The sequence below is a fragment of the Ascaphus truei genome, chromosome 7 (assembly GCF_040206685.1).
Source record: "Ascaphus truei isolate aAscTru1 chromosome 7, aAscTru1.hap1, whole genome shotgun sequence".
In the NCBI taxonomy this organism is placed as follows: domain Eukaryota; kingdom Metazoa; phylum Chordata; class Amphibia; order Anura; family Ascaphidae; genus Ascaphus; species Ascaphus truei.
In genome coordinates, this window is record NC_134489.1 from 17,420,564 (window position 1) to 17,436,949 (window position 16,386).

The window sequence follows — 16,386 nt, forward strand, 5'->3', positions numbered from 1 at the left end:
AATGTAAAAAAATAAAGGGGGTTCATTAAATTGCGACAATCAATGGTGGTTCCCATGTTATGGTGGCTCAATTGGCCCTACTGCAGTTGAAGAAATAACCCCCAAGGTGTTATATTTATTTGTGTCATGGTACTGTAGTTTCAAATGTTCAGTCTACTACTGAAATCTTCTCCTGTTAACACTTTAGCCGCTCTGGGCCCATAACACATTGCTGGCAGGCAAAGTATTAACTGTAAGTCTTATGGTACCTTAATGCAGGGGTAGTCGAAGGTTTCCACATCATGGACCACTTAATTGTTAATCATTTGGAGGACCACCATGCACACACACTTAGCTCTGTTCATCAGTATGTATATATCTAGATCTATATACTAGTTATCTAAAAATACAGCCTTTAGTAATGATGGAGCATGTACAAAGCTCCGCAGCAGAAAGCTGCTGAAATTGGATTTTAAAAAGCTTCAGTGACCAAAAAATTTTACGAACACCTGTCCGCAGTGTATACAGTATAGATTGTGTGGACTATTTTGCTAGCACATAAACCATTGTTTTATTTTTTTTATTTTCTTCCTATCTTTTTTTTTTTTGTCTTGACAATGTGGTCATTTAGATTTTTAGCTCATAATAGATATATATTAAAAAAAAGTAAATTACATGTTTATTACAAGATATCATTTACAGTTGTCATCCAATAATAGGATAGGTAAGTATGACTTTTCTTGATTTACTAAAGATGCCCACTGATCAGCATCTAGCTTTGTCCCGCCCCTCCCTTATTACACACTGAAAATACAGTCGCATGAAAGCTACCGAGTTTCCGAATTCTTGCTTTTTAGAAATCGTTAATTTTATTTCTTCCTTTCCCCAGCTGTATTTTATTTAATTTTTTTAAAAAAAAGTTGTGTTCATTCTTATTTGATGTGTAACTGATGTAGTCCGAACGGGAGATGTAAAACAGTAAGGGGCTTATTCTATAAGGTGTGATAAGCACAGGATGACGCGCTATCGCATGAAAAGTCCATTGACTTTAATAGGCCTTTTCATGCAATCTCGCGTCATCTGTGCTTATCACACCTTACAGAATAAGCCCCAAAGTGTTGGAAATTTAGCAATATTTATCCTCCCAAAAATATATATTCATTTTGAATACGTCTGAAAGCCGAGCTCATGTGTTAGAAATAAAATGTGCTTTATTTTTCAATGAACGCCCTTTTTGCTTCTGGAGATCAGTAATGTCGAGGGACAATAATCGTTTGAAATTGGGCACAGTCGCTTATTTAGCCCAAACACTGTTGGTCCAAGAAGAACCTGGTGGGGAGGAGAAATGGGGGTGGGGAGGAGAAATGGGGGTGGGGAGGAGAAATGGGGGTGGGGAGGAGAAATGGGGGTGGGGAGGAGAAATGGGGGTGGGGAGGAGAGATGGGGGTGGGGAGGAGAGATGGGAGTGGGGAGGAGAAATGGGAGTGGGGAGATTCCTATAAAGAAGTTCCCAGTCACGGTGCCAGGGTTTGTTTTGAAATAAAAATACAGAATGACACAAAAGTTTACGTTTTTCTGGTATTGCAAAAGTCCAACACAAATCTGACTACATTTTAGTGCCAGTCAACCATTTTTCCCCTTGATGGTATTTTTACCGAGCTATTTTATGGTTATTTCCTTGTTTATTCTGTGGCCGCCATGGGATTTCTGCTTGTATTTAAAAAAAAAAAAAAATTTGGAAAATGTCAACAATAACGACTAATTTTTCCTGTAGAAATTAATTGTATTTTTGTGCATTGATTTTTAAATGTGCATCGTACTGTACCTTTTTTTTCCCCTCTCTCCTCAGGATAACTTTCCAAATAAAGACAGAGCTGAATATTGTAAAGACGATGTTTTGTTTTTTGTTTTTTTCCGGATTCTGTATTGAAGGCAAAACATACATGTTTGGAAACCATGTTGTACACACAGGCCGCGATTCAATGAGTTGCGATGTATCTCACCCGGGCACGGTGTTAACTGCTGCTCAAGTCTATGGCGGTTAATGCAGGATCCCGGGGAGAGACCCTGCATCACAGCTTATCGCATCTCTGCAAAAGGGCCACATTTGCTAAGCCATGCTAAACCCTACGGATTGGCACCACTTGGTAAATATGGCCCAACCAGGCTTCTCACATATTTATTTTACCAAAGTCAACAAGACGGCAAAGTACAACGGTGATATTGGGAACATTTTGGAAGCCCCTTGAAACAAAGGGGCTTATTCTATATAACTGTTATATTCTATTCTATATAGTCCGAAGTGACCAATCGCGCTGTGATCAGCCGATACCTGCCATTCAAGCCAGCTGAGAACCGTATAGAATAAGCCTCTAAATGTCTAATCTCCTGTACACTTGGCTTCCAGTACCATGTAATAATGATACCAGACCACTACTGTACATGAGAACCCACAGCATCACTGAAAGGGAGTCTGCAGAACAAGATATTTCAGGAACTTCCCTCATGCAAAGGGAGGGAGGGGGGAGGGGGGAGGTGTCAAGATCTCCTCAATTTTCAAAGCACAGGGAAAAGTTTTATAGGTTTTTGGAGGGGAGAGGGGGGGGTTGCGGTACAAAGTTAAGACATTGTGATGTCTTAATCGGGTGTGTGACAGGTATGTTATGCAAGATAACCAGCATTCATCTAACACTACAGCAATAGTCCTATTGTTCTAGAATCTTTGCTGGTGCTGCAACGATTCGCTTTACAAACACTCGCTGTTCGAGCATGTAATGCTTTTGCAAGTTTGACCAATATTCACTTTACCTCTACTACCCTGACCACGTCACGTAAGGGCATTTACAGGAGGAGTGCTTCCTGATTTAAGGACCTGGCATCTAAAAAAATCTTTTGCAATGATTATTATCTTACTTTGGGATAGATCAGATTATGCACCCGTGGGGTTGGCTGCCACAGGTTACACATACGTCTAGGAGTATGATGACAACGGCACTCGCATGGTCTTATGGATCTGGGTCATGTTGGTACTGAACCGTTGATCTACAACTAAATTGTCGCCTGTGCTGTTATCGCCCTCTGTGCAAAATAATTCTATTGCCTAATATTAAAGTAATTACAATGTTATAATGTATAACATTGCACTATATCATATAGAACAATGAAATTGTATGTATCATCTGTAAAATGCATTCACGTATGTATGTGTGTGCTATATATATACGTGTGTGTGTGTGTACACACACACACTGTATAGCCTACCTGTTTAGTTTAATCTCCCATCGGCTTTTTTTCCCCTCCAAAAAGCGAAAATTTTAATATCTGTTGCTTCAGGTATTTAAATGTTTAAATCCCTATTGATGGTCATCAGTGTGAGCTGGCAAGCGACACTAACTGACCTGACATTTGCAGATGCCAGGCTATGTCATGCCCTCTATCCTTAGGAACGGAACCATTAGAGTGTAAGCCCTTTGGGGCAGGGAGACTTGACGTATATTCTGCAGTATTCAGTGGTAAATAATGTGCATTACTATTGTTATAAGCAGGAATCAGGCAAGTGGCCGTGGGCTCCGTGATGTTATTTATGCAGCATTAACCTTTCTCACCAGATCATTGAGGCTGAGCATATGATGGACCGGATTGTGAATGGCTTGTCTGAGACTAGTGTCAAGGTGCGGTTAGCTGCAGTCAGGTATGAGTTTATAGTCCAATCTTTCCCCACTGCCTCCTCCCCTCCCCCCCCACCACCCCTGTCTTCTTTACCGGAGAAGCAAAGCAATCTCTCTCACTGAGGGTTTTTCTTTAACGTCGGTGCTGGAAGAGTCTATTGCTGACCCCTTCAGCACTGCAAGTAGTTAAAGAAGTAAACAACTCTGCAGGACTATGAATACATATTTACATCATGCAGTAATGTCACTTGACATATATAAAGCAACTGAAAGATCTCCACCATCCTTGGGAAATGTTCTGAGAGTGCTGCCCTGTTATTTTCTAGCCCACTTGTTTGTGGGACGAGGAAACATTACCTTCGCACTCGGACCATTAAGAGCTGAAAACGACGTAGCCCCCTTGTAATTAAGTAATCATTGCAATGATAGTGCATGCTCCGTGCCCTCTTATCCATGGAAGTAAGAAGCCGCTGTGACCTTTCTCCAGAGTGCTCACGTTTTAACGGGATGGAGCTGCATTGCAATGCCTGTCCTGCTTAGCCTTGCTCATTATTTCCGTGCAGCAGAACATGTTAAGGAGATAGCCAGACACGGATCGTACAGTACGTTCTTGTGTGTTCGTGTGACGTGGTCAAACGTGTGATGGTAGCGAGCATACTTGTGTTGAGATCTGTTTTTAAAAAGCGCATCTCCTTCTTTGTTCTTGTCGTACAAATGTACTATAAGCTACTGACATCCACAACGCTTTGTAGCCCTTGTTCAAAAGAACTGTGCTATTCTGCATTTCATTTTATGATGAAGATATTGCTTTTTAGTACCTAGTTGCCTGTGATGAACATAAAGAGGAAATGCAGAAGTCGCATTGTTTTGAGTTCCTCAATAAAAAAAGTTGGACTTTCAGTGTAATCCCTGGGCTGCTGGAGGTGTCTGCAATACATGGGAAGGGTTCAATATACCTCTGTGCCCAGACATCTGCTGGTTTTTTCTGAGTGCCATCTCTGCTGTCTAGTTATCAGAGCGCATATCACCAAGTGTCTCCCGCCCGGTTACCTAATTACGTCGTTCTTTCTAGATGTTTACACAGTTTGTCCCGATCTGTGCAGCAGCTCCGGACCAGCTTTCAAGATCATACTGTATGGAAGCCCCTTATGAAGGTAACAGTCCTTATCCGTATTGTTGTTCTAGCAGCAATTGTGCTGCATGCAACTGTGTAGATCCCATCAATTATAGTACAAGGAGCAGACACATATGGACTGGGCCTCCTTCCTTGAGCACTTCCGCTGTAATTGTTGTGTTGGGAGACATGCAGAACGTGAGGACGGGTAAGTGCGTTTGGTATCTCAGTTTTTGGTAGGGAGCCTGGGTTTGGTTAGGGGGGCAGGCTTCCTGTTTTTATTCCATTTTATTTAAATTCTACCAGGAAGCCGCGGAATTGCACCCCTCCCTTGCACAGTAACCAATGCCCATCGCGTCCAACCTGTGTGACAGTCTAATAGAGCCAAATACTTGTCATATGTTTACAGTGTCATTAATCCAGAAGAAACAAACTAGAAACCTCAGTGAAACGTGCTTTGTCTCAAAAGGGGAAACCCATTCCTAACCCCAGCAATGGCAATCAGATTCCTTCCTACAGTATATTCAAATTCCTCCGATCCCTGTATTCTTGTGAAAACCTTTTGGAGAAATCCATCAATATTTGAAGCAATTTTGCATTTAATTTCCAAATGCGTTTAGAGCAACAGTGGACATTTAAAATGCGTACAGCACCTACATACGGTATCCTTCCCTTTTTATTGCGGTTTACAGTAACAATTGGAACCTTTAAAAAGTACAAAATATCCTCATCTGATAGTATTGTTCTGCTGCCCTTATTTATTGTTGCTTCTGAGTTAAAATGTTTGTATGACTGGCTTTCCAATTAGGCATACAGGCTATTTCAACCCTGAGAGCTTTGAAACCTTTTCCTAAACTACACTCTGAGGGAGTTACTCATTAAGCTGCAGTAGTGCAGATTGATGCACTGTCCTATGGAAACTCCCAGTGACTTTAAGTGTGAGTGACCGTGCAATGGCGCCTCGCTCAGAACTGTTGCATCTCCATGTATGACTCACTTAAGAATATTCCTAAACTTAGATATAATCTACTTTTTTTTTTTTTTTAAACAATTGTAATTGCTTTGTTGGTGCTGGGCGATAAAGAATTGGGCGATGAGCTATAAAATTGGGGAGAGTCTCACTTACAGTATCATCCCGTTGTCCTCTACCTTCTCAGGTGTTGCAGAATGCTCCCGATGAGATCCTGGTGGTGGCTTCATCAACGTTGTGCAACCTGCTTCTTGAGTTCTCTCCCAGTAAAGAGGTTGGTATAACTGTACCCATTGCTCGCCACCTGTGTCCTCAATGAGATGGCACAGCGATGTGATAGTGTGTTCTGCAGAAATCTTCCCCCTCCTCGGAAAGCAGTGCTATTCCAGAAGACATTCCAATCCTGGAAGACCCCACACGGCCCATTCATTTGAATAGAATAGCACCGCATTATAAATATGGCTGTACATTTTTTGTTTGTTCCGAGTAAGTAAATATGGACTGAAGAAAGGTTTCTGCGCTCGCGCTCTCCTCTAATATTAATTACAATCCGTTGGCAGCTGTGTATGCAAGGAGCCACTCCTCAAATGCTCCTAACTAAGGGGATCTCCCTAAGGAGCCCTCCAACAGACAAAGAAACAACAATGCACACAAGCGCACCACGGATTCATGTAAAATACGAGTATATTTTAATCTAAGGTCAAAAGACCACACACAAAGTGACCGGATGTATTTTTAAACGTTTGATGTGTTTGTGTAATTGTCATTTGTGTTTGTGTGTGGTCTTTTGACCTTATATTAATATATACTCGTATTTTATATTAATCTGTGGTGCGCTTGTGTGCATTGTTGGTTCTAAGTGAATACATACCTTCAACTCCTATTTATTTGAATGAGACTTACATTTTCCCAAGTAAGGGGTTTCACAGCATATTGAATTGGAGATTAACCCTGTGATTTCCCCCAATGCGTCACCCCCCATGACATGCGGTCTGGGACTCCCACAGATCCCATGTCATAATTGCCATGTCAGGGGCTTGCTGCTCATCTTCCAGGGCAGATGGCTATTGCGATCTAGATATCAGAGGAATGAAAGAGTATTTGCCCGTGACAGTGTTGCTTGTGGGACCTCTGCCATAGGACCAACTATGCGCAATTACCTGGCGCTTTGTAGACTGGCAAACCGTCTTATAACTATAAAAAAACCTCTAGAGCAGGGGTGTGTGTTTTGGGGTTGGGGGGGGGGCGCGCAGCGGTAACAGAGGTCCTGCACTTTTCCGCAAGCGGTTAAATGAAATGCCGGGGAGTGTGTGAGGCCTCTGTATTACTTACCTTCTCTCCAACGGCTTTGGGCAACGTGTCATCATGTGACGTCACGTCATTTGACGCCGCTTTGCCATGGCGACGTGACGTCAAATGACGCTAGATACCAGGCGAGAGCACTGGGAGGCTAAGCAGGTAGGGGGGGCGCAGGGCCAAAACGTTCCCCTGCTCTTGAGCACATGTTTTAAATGTTTCAACAATATTTCAAAATGATTTTCCAATGGTTTTTATTTTTCCACGTTAAACATGCCTTTGCCCGCAGCTCATTTTGTCCTTGGCTACTTTACCCGCTTGGCAGCCAAATCGGTATCTTACACTGGCACGTATTTAGAACGTTCCAGTGTACGTGTGTGACGAACGCGCGAGTGCTTGGGCGCAGGCCACGGAGCGTGTCTTTTGTACGAGTTGTGCTGTGCAGGCGGCGTCATCTTATTTCTTTTTTTTAAAACTATTTTGCCGTTTCAATGGGGTACAGAAATCGAAAAAGGAAAAACCAATACAGGGGAGACAGTATGACCGGTGCTCACACAAGGGCTGTGGTAGAGGCGAAAAAAACATTTTTCACAGTCTGTGCATTAAAATGTCGCTGACTACAAGTCTAAGACACCGTGTGATGGGAGTGCGGAGAGAGGGCCAGGACCTGGACCCTCACATTAAATATCCACCTAAAGACTTTGACGCAGCTTGAGCTCGCCAAAAAAAATTAATTGTCGCAGAATAACCTTTTTAAGAGCGTTTGTATTTTTCAGTAAAAAAAAAAATAGGTTTCAAGTCATAAAAAAATGTAACAAGAATTCCCCCCCCTTCAATTTCTCCACTCATCTTATTGGGAAGGTGCAGTCGAATCGAGTCCTATAAATAATCTGCGTTTTTGGCGTCCTGATGTGGTTACCACTTCTGTCCTGTGTTTTGTTTTGTTTTTTAATCGCCTTTCCTCTCCCTTGCCACCTCGCTTGTATATGTTATGATGGGATTTCCTTTAGTTCTAGCATTGTGAAATGAATAACGCTAGTAGAAGTGGCCATGGACTGCTTTACACGCGTGTAAATAAAGCAGACTGGGTCGCCGGGACGCCATGTTTTAACGTGGTTTTGTGACTGTTTCCATGCCTCTCTTTCCCCGCAGCCTATTCTGGAATCGGGAGCTGTAGAGCTGCTGTGTAGTTTGACCCTCAGTGAAAACCCTGCCCTGCGGGTGAATGGGATCTGGGCTCTAATGGTAGGCATTTACCCGAGAGTTGCCTTGTAACACTGCTGTAGTACTGTAAGGGCAAACTGTTTTCACACCCCTCTTATTAGCTCATGGGCGACATGAGGACAGCGACCCAGACTTGTAGTTCCTGATCTTGGCAGATTTAGGGGGCTTGTTCCATCTGTCTCTTTGTCCCACACAGGCCTTCCACGCTTTGCTCTGCAGTACCATGTCATGCCCCGGGCACAGGGAGGGTTAAAGGTATCTGTGCTGTTACCGCACGGAGTCAGCTCTCCGTCTAAAAACAGGGCTGGGAATGTTCCGGAACCATCTAGAGCAGGAGGGGCCAACTGCAGCCCTCAAGAGCTACCAGCAATTTGGGTTTTCAGGATATCCCTGCTTCAGCACAGGAAGCTCAATCAGTCCCTGCTTCAGCACAGGTGGCTCAGTCTTCAACGTTGACTGTGCCACTGATTGAACCACCTGTGCTGCATGAGGGATATCCTGAAAACCTGACCTGTTGGTAGCTCTTGAGGACTGCAGTTGGCTGGGATGCATTTTTGAAAAGCAAAGCCTCCAGCTTGCAGCAAAATATTGGCATGGCTGTTTTGTTAAAGTTGCGAGTTTAATTTTGGTGGCCTACTTCCAAATCAGTGGCAGCCTGTGAGAAGTGCCAGGGGTATCGTTATCATATGTTTGTTTGGCATACTGTTAAAGCCCTTTATTATTTTTAATAATTTGCCAACTCTCTACACTGCATGTTACAGCAGTAATGTGGACAACGCAACATGTGAACATCGATGAAACAGAGTGAGGGTTAGATTGTAAGCTTTTGGGGCAGGAACTCCTTTTCCTCACACTGATGAGATGTAAAAGGTTGAAACATGTCCTCCCTGGCTGGAAGCATTGTATGCTAAGAGATAATAATAGCATGTTCTTGTATAGCGCTGCTAGTTTTATGTAGCGCTTTACAGAGACATTTTGCAGGCACAGGTCCCTGCCCCGTGGAGCTTACAATCTGTTTTTTTTTTTGGTGAAGAGCAGTGTTGGAGATCTGTCTGTCTGAGACATGTGAATGTGCTCACAAGTGGTATTTCTATCTTTGCTTTTATGTCTGAAACAGTTATTCCCATTATTTCTCCTATTATTCTGCCGCGTGCGTTGCTGATGTAAAGCGCTACGTACATAGGTGGCACGTTATAAATACAGATAAAGTGCATCCTTACATAGTTCCTCTCCCGCAGAGCTAACAATCGCTTGGGAGACCTGCAGCAAATCGGTGCATTACATTGCTGCACAATTTGTTGCAGGTACCTCTGGCAACAAAAGGGTTACATCTTCCTGCCAACGAAGTTGGATTAGACGCAGGAAAAAAAAATGGTATCGTGGTTAATACTTGTCCCATCTTTGCCACTGTTCCTCCGCTTCACAGAACATGGCGTTTCAGGCCGAGCAGAAGATAAAGACGGATATACTGAGAGGTCTGAGCACAGAGCAGCTGTTCCGGCTGCTGTCAGATTCCGACGTCAACGTGTTAATGAAGACTTTGGGGCTCCTCCGGAATTTGCTGTCAACACGCCCGGTAAGTAAAATGGGAGCGGGTCGCCCTAAATCGAGCGAGACTCGTCTGAGGGACTCTGCACACACAGACCATACTATCTTCTCGGGCGCAGACGTAAATAAATGAGGATACTTTTTACACATTTCATTTACGAGTCCAATTGCTATATCCGTGTAATTAATTATAACACGGTGTACTAAATAAGTGGTTCAGTTTTCTAAGAATCCCACTGGAATTAATTATTGGTACAGCTTTCGGGAGCCTCATGTGTCAATCATATGAAAAAGTTTTATTCTGAGAAGTAAAGTGAAGAATCACTGAATTCTGCACTGTGGTGTGTCCTGGTGTGTTCTGGTGTGTCCTGGTCTCGCCATGTTTTGTGCACCCAGTATAGATGTTTTAAAGAGGCGCACCATAAAGAATACAGCACTGAGAATGTGATACAGAGAGAGGGGGAGGGATACTTACCCAGGAATACAATGTACAGTCTCAAATGTGACGTGACATGCGTTCTCATTATGTTATCTTGTTGTTCAACGTAATGGAATATTTTAATTGGGTAAATGATGCCAGGAAACTGCCTTCTATGTAATTGTCATTCTCCGTCCTCCTTTTTCTTTGTCGCTTTCCATATCTCCCAGTGTACATGTCCTGCCGGTCACTCTGGACCCTTTTCTTAAGTCACCTTGGCTCTCCAGGTTGAGAGACGGCCCAAGCCAATGTCTAAAAGGGCCTTCCTATATAATGGCTCCTCTTGCATGGTGAAGACTACCAGTGGGCTATAACTAAGGCTAAAAGTCTCTGTAGGATTGGGACCGATGGCCACTTAAGTGAAAGGCCAAATCGCTGGTTGTTTGTGTGACTACTTAACCCTTTACTGCCCTCTCCCAATGGTGGTTGGTGTGGGTGTAACCTGCATCCGGGAGGAGGCACCTCGCAGAATCGGCAGGGCAACCTCAGGATGTATGTGTACAAGCTACGGCAGGTGCTCTAACTATCTGGCAATACGTCGCCGGCCCCTCTGGCAGCGACTGGGCTATGAGTGTATTTGTATAGAGCACTTTAGAAGTGAAGGAGGATACTCTGTATCGGCACTGTAATTCGACATTTCTGTCGTTTGCCGTTCTGCTTTTACTGCACCCAAACACCCACTCTGCTTCCCATCCACGTACACCAGCGCTCCGCACGTTTTGCTGCTTTATCAGTAACCTCCCCCCTCTCTCTCTCACCCTCTTCTCCTCTCGCCCTGGAAGCACATAGACCAGATAATGAGCACCCACGGGAAGCAGATCATGCAGGCAGTGACTTTCATCCTTGAAGGGGAACATAACATAGAAGTCAAAGAGCAGGTAGGTTTGTGACCTCTTTCACTGCTGGAGGAAACCCACAATGCATTGAGGTGACCTTATGGGCCTGGAGGAGAAGGCCAAGTAGCACTGGGCAGGCAGCTTGTAGCCATTTCATTTCCAGGGAGGTGCAAACGAATAGCAGAATAGCACTTCCAATCAATGGAGAATATTTAATAGGGCTGACGTGAGGGGTCTGTGTGTGTCTTCCACTTGGTAACAAAGAGAGGTAAAGAAAAAAGTCGTGACATTGAAATAATTTTTGATTTTGAAAGTATTTCTTTTTAAGGATGGGCTCTTAAGAGGAGCGGGGGAAAAATTATTACTTTTTTTTTTTTTAATACAACGTTTGCAAAAGATATTTTCAAAAGTAATTTAAAAAAAAAAATGCTTGTCTTTCCAAAAAAACAAGAGATCAGTCACCAAGATATTCCCCATCGCCAGATCTGCGGTGGTTCACCTGGGTCCCGCATGGAACGTACAGTATATGTTGGGACCACAATGAAGTGAAAAGCGTTTAGCCATTTCACACCATCCATTTGGTGCTTTGTTACTGATATAGTGGTGCATTCATGGAGCAGCTTCCCAGCAGAGGTGGCGAAGCCAGGCGCAGAAGTAGTAGTAGTTCAGTAGTATTGGATATAAACTGTTTGCTTTTGGCCTTATGTAGCATTTCCCAGGGTCATGTACTGCATATACGGTTTAGAGTACGTAGAAAATAGACAAATTGGGTGGGCTAGACTGGGTGGTCTCCAAATATTTGTTGTTTTGTACCTCCCAGACGCTGTGCATCCTCGCTAACATAGCAGACGGAACAACGGCAAAAGACCTTATCATGACGAACGATGACATCCTGCAGAAAATAAAGTATTATGTGGTATGCAAACACTTTGAGTTTTTGATCCATCTCCTCTGTTGAAAGTAGAAGTCTTACTCATGGGGGATCCTTGATCGTACCTTTTTGCTGGGCCCGCCTTACTGCCAGACATTCCCACAGTAGAGTTTGATATATAACGGCCTGTGCACGCAGTTTCATGCTGTGACGCAGATGCCCCAAAGAGCCTGCAATCTAATTTTTGCACTGTCGGGTCCTGTGTTGCCCCAAGGACTTGGACCCAAGCGTCCCTGTTTAGTAACCCTCCCATTTAAGGCAATGTTGGCCCACCTCAGTCTTGGCTTTGCATTTGCAGTCTTCGCTTTCGGTCATTTTGTTTCCCCTTCCAGGGTCATTGTAACCTGAAGCTCCAGCTGGCTGCAATGTTCTGCATAGCAAACCTCACGTGGAATGAAGATGAGGGTAAGGGGTTTCTCACTCCATCTCATGCACACTGCAGTACAGACTGCAGCCAACATTATTGCGACCCATGAGCGCTGCCGCAGTAAAATGGTGCGATATCCATGCGCACGTGTTGCTTGCAGCTGATCCAAAAATATGGCCTTTTGGTTGCAGTAACGTTGAATACATCGCTGAGGTGTAACTAGAAGTCTGTGGGCCCCTGTGCAAGTAAAAAAAAATAATAACCCCCTCCGGGCCCTACCGATGGAGCAGTGCAGTTGAGGGAGCCCATCCAGGTGGGGATTGCGGAAGTTGGGACAAATTTCCGGTGGGTCCTCCCGTGTTGGGCCGCCGGGGCTGGCCCCCTCTGGCACGGCACAGACTGACACAGAGCCAAGGGGGGTAGAGAGAGAGAGAGGGGGGCATGTAGAACTGCTGGAATGCCGTCGGTGCATATAAGTGCCAGAACGCCATTCCGGCACGTATGAGGATTGGGTCTATAACAGTTGTGAGCTCTGGTGCAGCTGAACTGGCTGCACCTATGGTATTTCTAGCACTACTATATCTGTATGTATCTGCTCTGCCTGGGTCACATCACAGTGTAACCACTAAACTAAAGTGTCAAATGGCATTTAGGAGCTACAATAATGTGAAAACTCTTGTTTCACACCTGTAGCACAAGTGGTCATTCATTGAAGGTGGAGGGAGATATGGTAGGGCAGTAGATTCTTGAAGCAACCTCCTTTATCTGTCAAGTTAAATACAGCAGACTAGTTTAACAATGTTTGGTATAGGTAGGTGGAAACAGTTAATAAGAACCAGAGCCAGAGGTCCAGTGGGATGTAGGTTTTTGGCATATTTTGAGGATTATGTGCAGACACTGCAGCCTGTGCCAACAAAACGGACAGAACAAAGACCTCTCTATGACCTCTCTGGCAGGGAAGGGACGAGTGGATCATCTTTGGTCAGATGTAGCCATTGTTATTGCAACCATAGCGAGCTCCCGAGGGTGTAATAGTGCAATAGCCCCGCCCCCTTCTCGTACGCGACTGATTCAAAACGTCCGCTTCTCCCCCTTGTGGGTTGTGTACGTCCCGCTGCAGCATGCCACGGGTTGCAAGAAAGTTGGCTGGATCTGTACAATGATCTCTTCATTGGAACAATAAGATAGGAACCAGACACCTGAAGATAACCCTGTATCCCATTTCTGCAGTGGGGGCCAACAAATGGATTTCCTGCTCATGTATCAGCGCTCTTCCTATTGTAGAATAGGAGCCACTGTATTCTAAATGGGGACGATTGCTGTAGGCTCCTGCAGTGTGGTGTCTTGTGCCTCACTGTGTCATTATAGACCAGGGGTGTCCCACGCCAGTTCTCAAGGGCTTTAAGTATGTCCCTGCTTCAGCACAGGTGGCTCTATCAAAATCACTGAGCCACGGATTGAGCGGTCTATGCTGAAGCAGGGATATCTAATACCTGGCCGGTTGGTGGCCCTTGAGGACTGGAGTTGGCCACCCCTGTTATAGACAGTAGAGATTAGCTTTGTTCAGTCTCTGAATTCCCTGTGCATTTCCCAACATTGTGTCATGATTCCTAAGGTTCACAAGGGCGTCAAGATAAGCTACGGGAGATCGGGATCGTGGACATCCTACACAAACTGAGCCAGTCAGCAGATCCAAACCTGTGCGACAAGTGAGTAGGAAGCAAGCGCATCGATGTGTATAGTCTAGGAGCAAAGGGGGATATGGAAGGCGACTTCCAGATACCTTCAGGGTATCTGTGCCGTGCATGATTCAGAGGAGAATTGCTAGAACATGGGTCCATGAAAAGTCAGTTTGGAGGGGAATTGAAACAGTCCCTCTTTAGTGAAAGGGTAGTAGATGCATGGAACGGTTTCCCAGCAGCGTTAATGGAGGCACAGTATAGCAGAGGAGTTTGAAAAATGGGTAGGATAGACACATTTCAGTATGGGGAATATAAGCCAGAGTTGAAATGACATCTGAGGCTTCACATCATGGGCGAAAAATGGGCACACGGGCTGGGCAAAGGTGTTTTTATCTGGCTTGTGTGTTTGCGTGCAGTGCTATAATAACACACATTACAATGTTAAAGCAACAGTCACTCCTGGACTTTTTGTGTTAACATCATTGAAACTGGGGGCTTCTCTGAGCACAACCCTGCCATTTTCTGCTCCGGAGACCCACCGGTTCTGGAATAAGGTTTCCGTGTCAGTGTTTTCCTCTCCAACCGGGAAATCAACATAGCCACCAAATGGTGCAGGTCCTGTGGCCAATAGGAAACCTGCCACGTCATCAGTAGTTACTTCCTATTGGCCGATGTAGCGGCCATGTGGATAACGGACCTAAAACTGGAAGTATCTCGGGAACCAGGGTTTTGTGTTTTTGTTATGGAAGCAAAAATCAAATGAACATTGTGGTGGGATTGCTGCCTTAGCTCGGGCATGGTTACAATAGATGGCGAGTTCCAAATACGGCGAAACCAAACCCTTTCTTTTCTCCTGCTTCCCCCTCCCAGGGCGAAAACAGCACTGCAGCAATATTTTGCATGATCTCGGGGGGGAAAAGATGCAATGGACCCCTCCCACATCACCTTCCCTCCCCCATCCTCGCCTCCCACCACCCCATCACTTTGGCTACGGAAGAGCAGGACGTTCGCCTGGTTTCCCAGTAATTGCACAAAGTCACCTTGGACGGTTTTTGCTCCACACGGCGGTCTAGCGCAGTAAATAAGCTGCAAGGAGGAGGACTTTGTAAAGTCTTCAAGCCTACCGCAGAAAACTAAAAAGACTACTTTTTTATAACCCCTCCACCACTGAAGGGGTTATTAGTATTAATTGTTTTTTTTTTAACATTTTATGGATTTTTTCGGAGCTACTATGAATTTTGTACGCCCTCGCTGCAAGCTCCTTTGTGTGAGTAGCTACATACCTCGAACTCCCCGTGTTTCTTTTTACTTCCACCTCTGAGATTTATACACAAGCGTGTGGAACCTGCAATCATTTTGTTTTCCCCCTCCCCCTCTATAAGTTTCCCCGGGCAAAGAATCTATACCATGGAAAAACCTGCAAGTTCGATACAGTTTGTAAAATGTTATTTAAAAAAAAAACAAAAAACTCTATGTATAAATATAAATATATATATATATATACACATGCGCAAAAAGTGCCCCTAAAGTTTATGTTAAATTTTTGAGCGTATGGATATTTGTAAGTAAAATATATGCATTTTTGCAGTGAGTCTTGTATATATTCCTGTTTTTCTACAGATCTATAGGTGATTGCCTGTTAAAAGGAAGTGGAATTCAGTAAAACATTATTATTATTTTTTTAACATACTTTTTCTGGATTATTTTGTAAAATGTGGCAAAACCAAACATTATTTTCTGTGGTCTTTTTCCATCTTTAGAACTTACAATTGTAAGTATTTGCCGTTGTAATTTCTTTAGCACCTGCAGTCTTGTATCTCTCTGTTTAACTGGACTTGAACAATGATCACACATTATAACTCTACACGTTCTATTTCATTGGGAAACATCCATTGGGAGTAGAAGGGTACACCGGATTTACTATGCAGAGGCATTGTCTAAACCATTTGTATGTACACATCTCCCCATTGACCTCAAACAATATGGCGGCAGATGAGTCAAGATTGAATCAGCTTTACAATGGCTCTTGTGTTTCAGTTCTGCAATAAGACTTCTATTTCCTCGGTTTCAGTGTAGTTGCAATGACTGCTTCGTGGTTGATGACACAATGTCTGGAGCAGAGCTTTACTCGTATTGGTAAAAAAACAATCCATAAAAACGCAAATAACCAAGAATATTTAATCACACCAGCAGATCATTAAATTGTGCAATAGCCGTTAATGTTTCGATGGAATAATGCATCTTCAGCAAAGCTGACTGATGATGCATTATTTCATCAGAACGCTGGCTGGCA

General features: G+C 44.0%; 1 protein-coding gene across 2 annotated transcripts in view; it reads left to right on the forward strand.

Annotated features, from left to right (window-relative positions):
- ARMC8 (armadillo repeat containing 8) overlaps window positions 1–15,778 on the forward strand; it is a 71,667-nt gene extending 55,889 nt beyond the window's left edge. For both annotated transcript variants that reach the window (XM_075607123.1, XM_075607122.1), the window contains 10 exons: window positions 3,588–3,670; window positions 4,720–4,801; window positions 5,919–6,005; window positions 8,180–8,272; window positions 9,678–9,827; window positions 11,060–11,155; window positions 11,934–12,029; window positions 12,377–12,449; window positions 14,027–14,120; window positions 14,964–15,778. In XM_075607123.1, coding sequence (XP_075463238.1) covers window positions 3,588–3,670; window positions 4,720–4,801; window positions 5,919–6,005; window positions 8,180–8,272; window positions 9,678–9,827; window positions 11,060–11,155; window positions 11,934–12,029; window positions 12,377–12,449; window positions 14,027–14,120; window positions 14,964–14,997 — 888 coding nt within the window. In that variant the 3' untranslated portion in view covers window positions 14,998–15,778. The remainder of the gene's footprint in view (window positions 1–3,587; window positions 3,671–4,719; window positions 4,802–5,918; window positions 6,006–8,179; window positions 8,273–9,677; window positions 9,828–11,059; window positions 11,156–11,933; window positions 12,030–12,376; window positions 12,450–14,026; window positions 14,121–14,963) is intronic.
- Window positions 15,779–16,386: the final 608 nt, after the last annotated feature.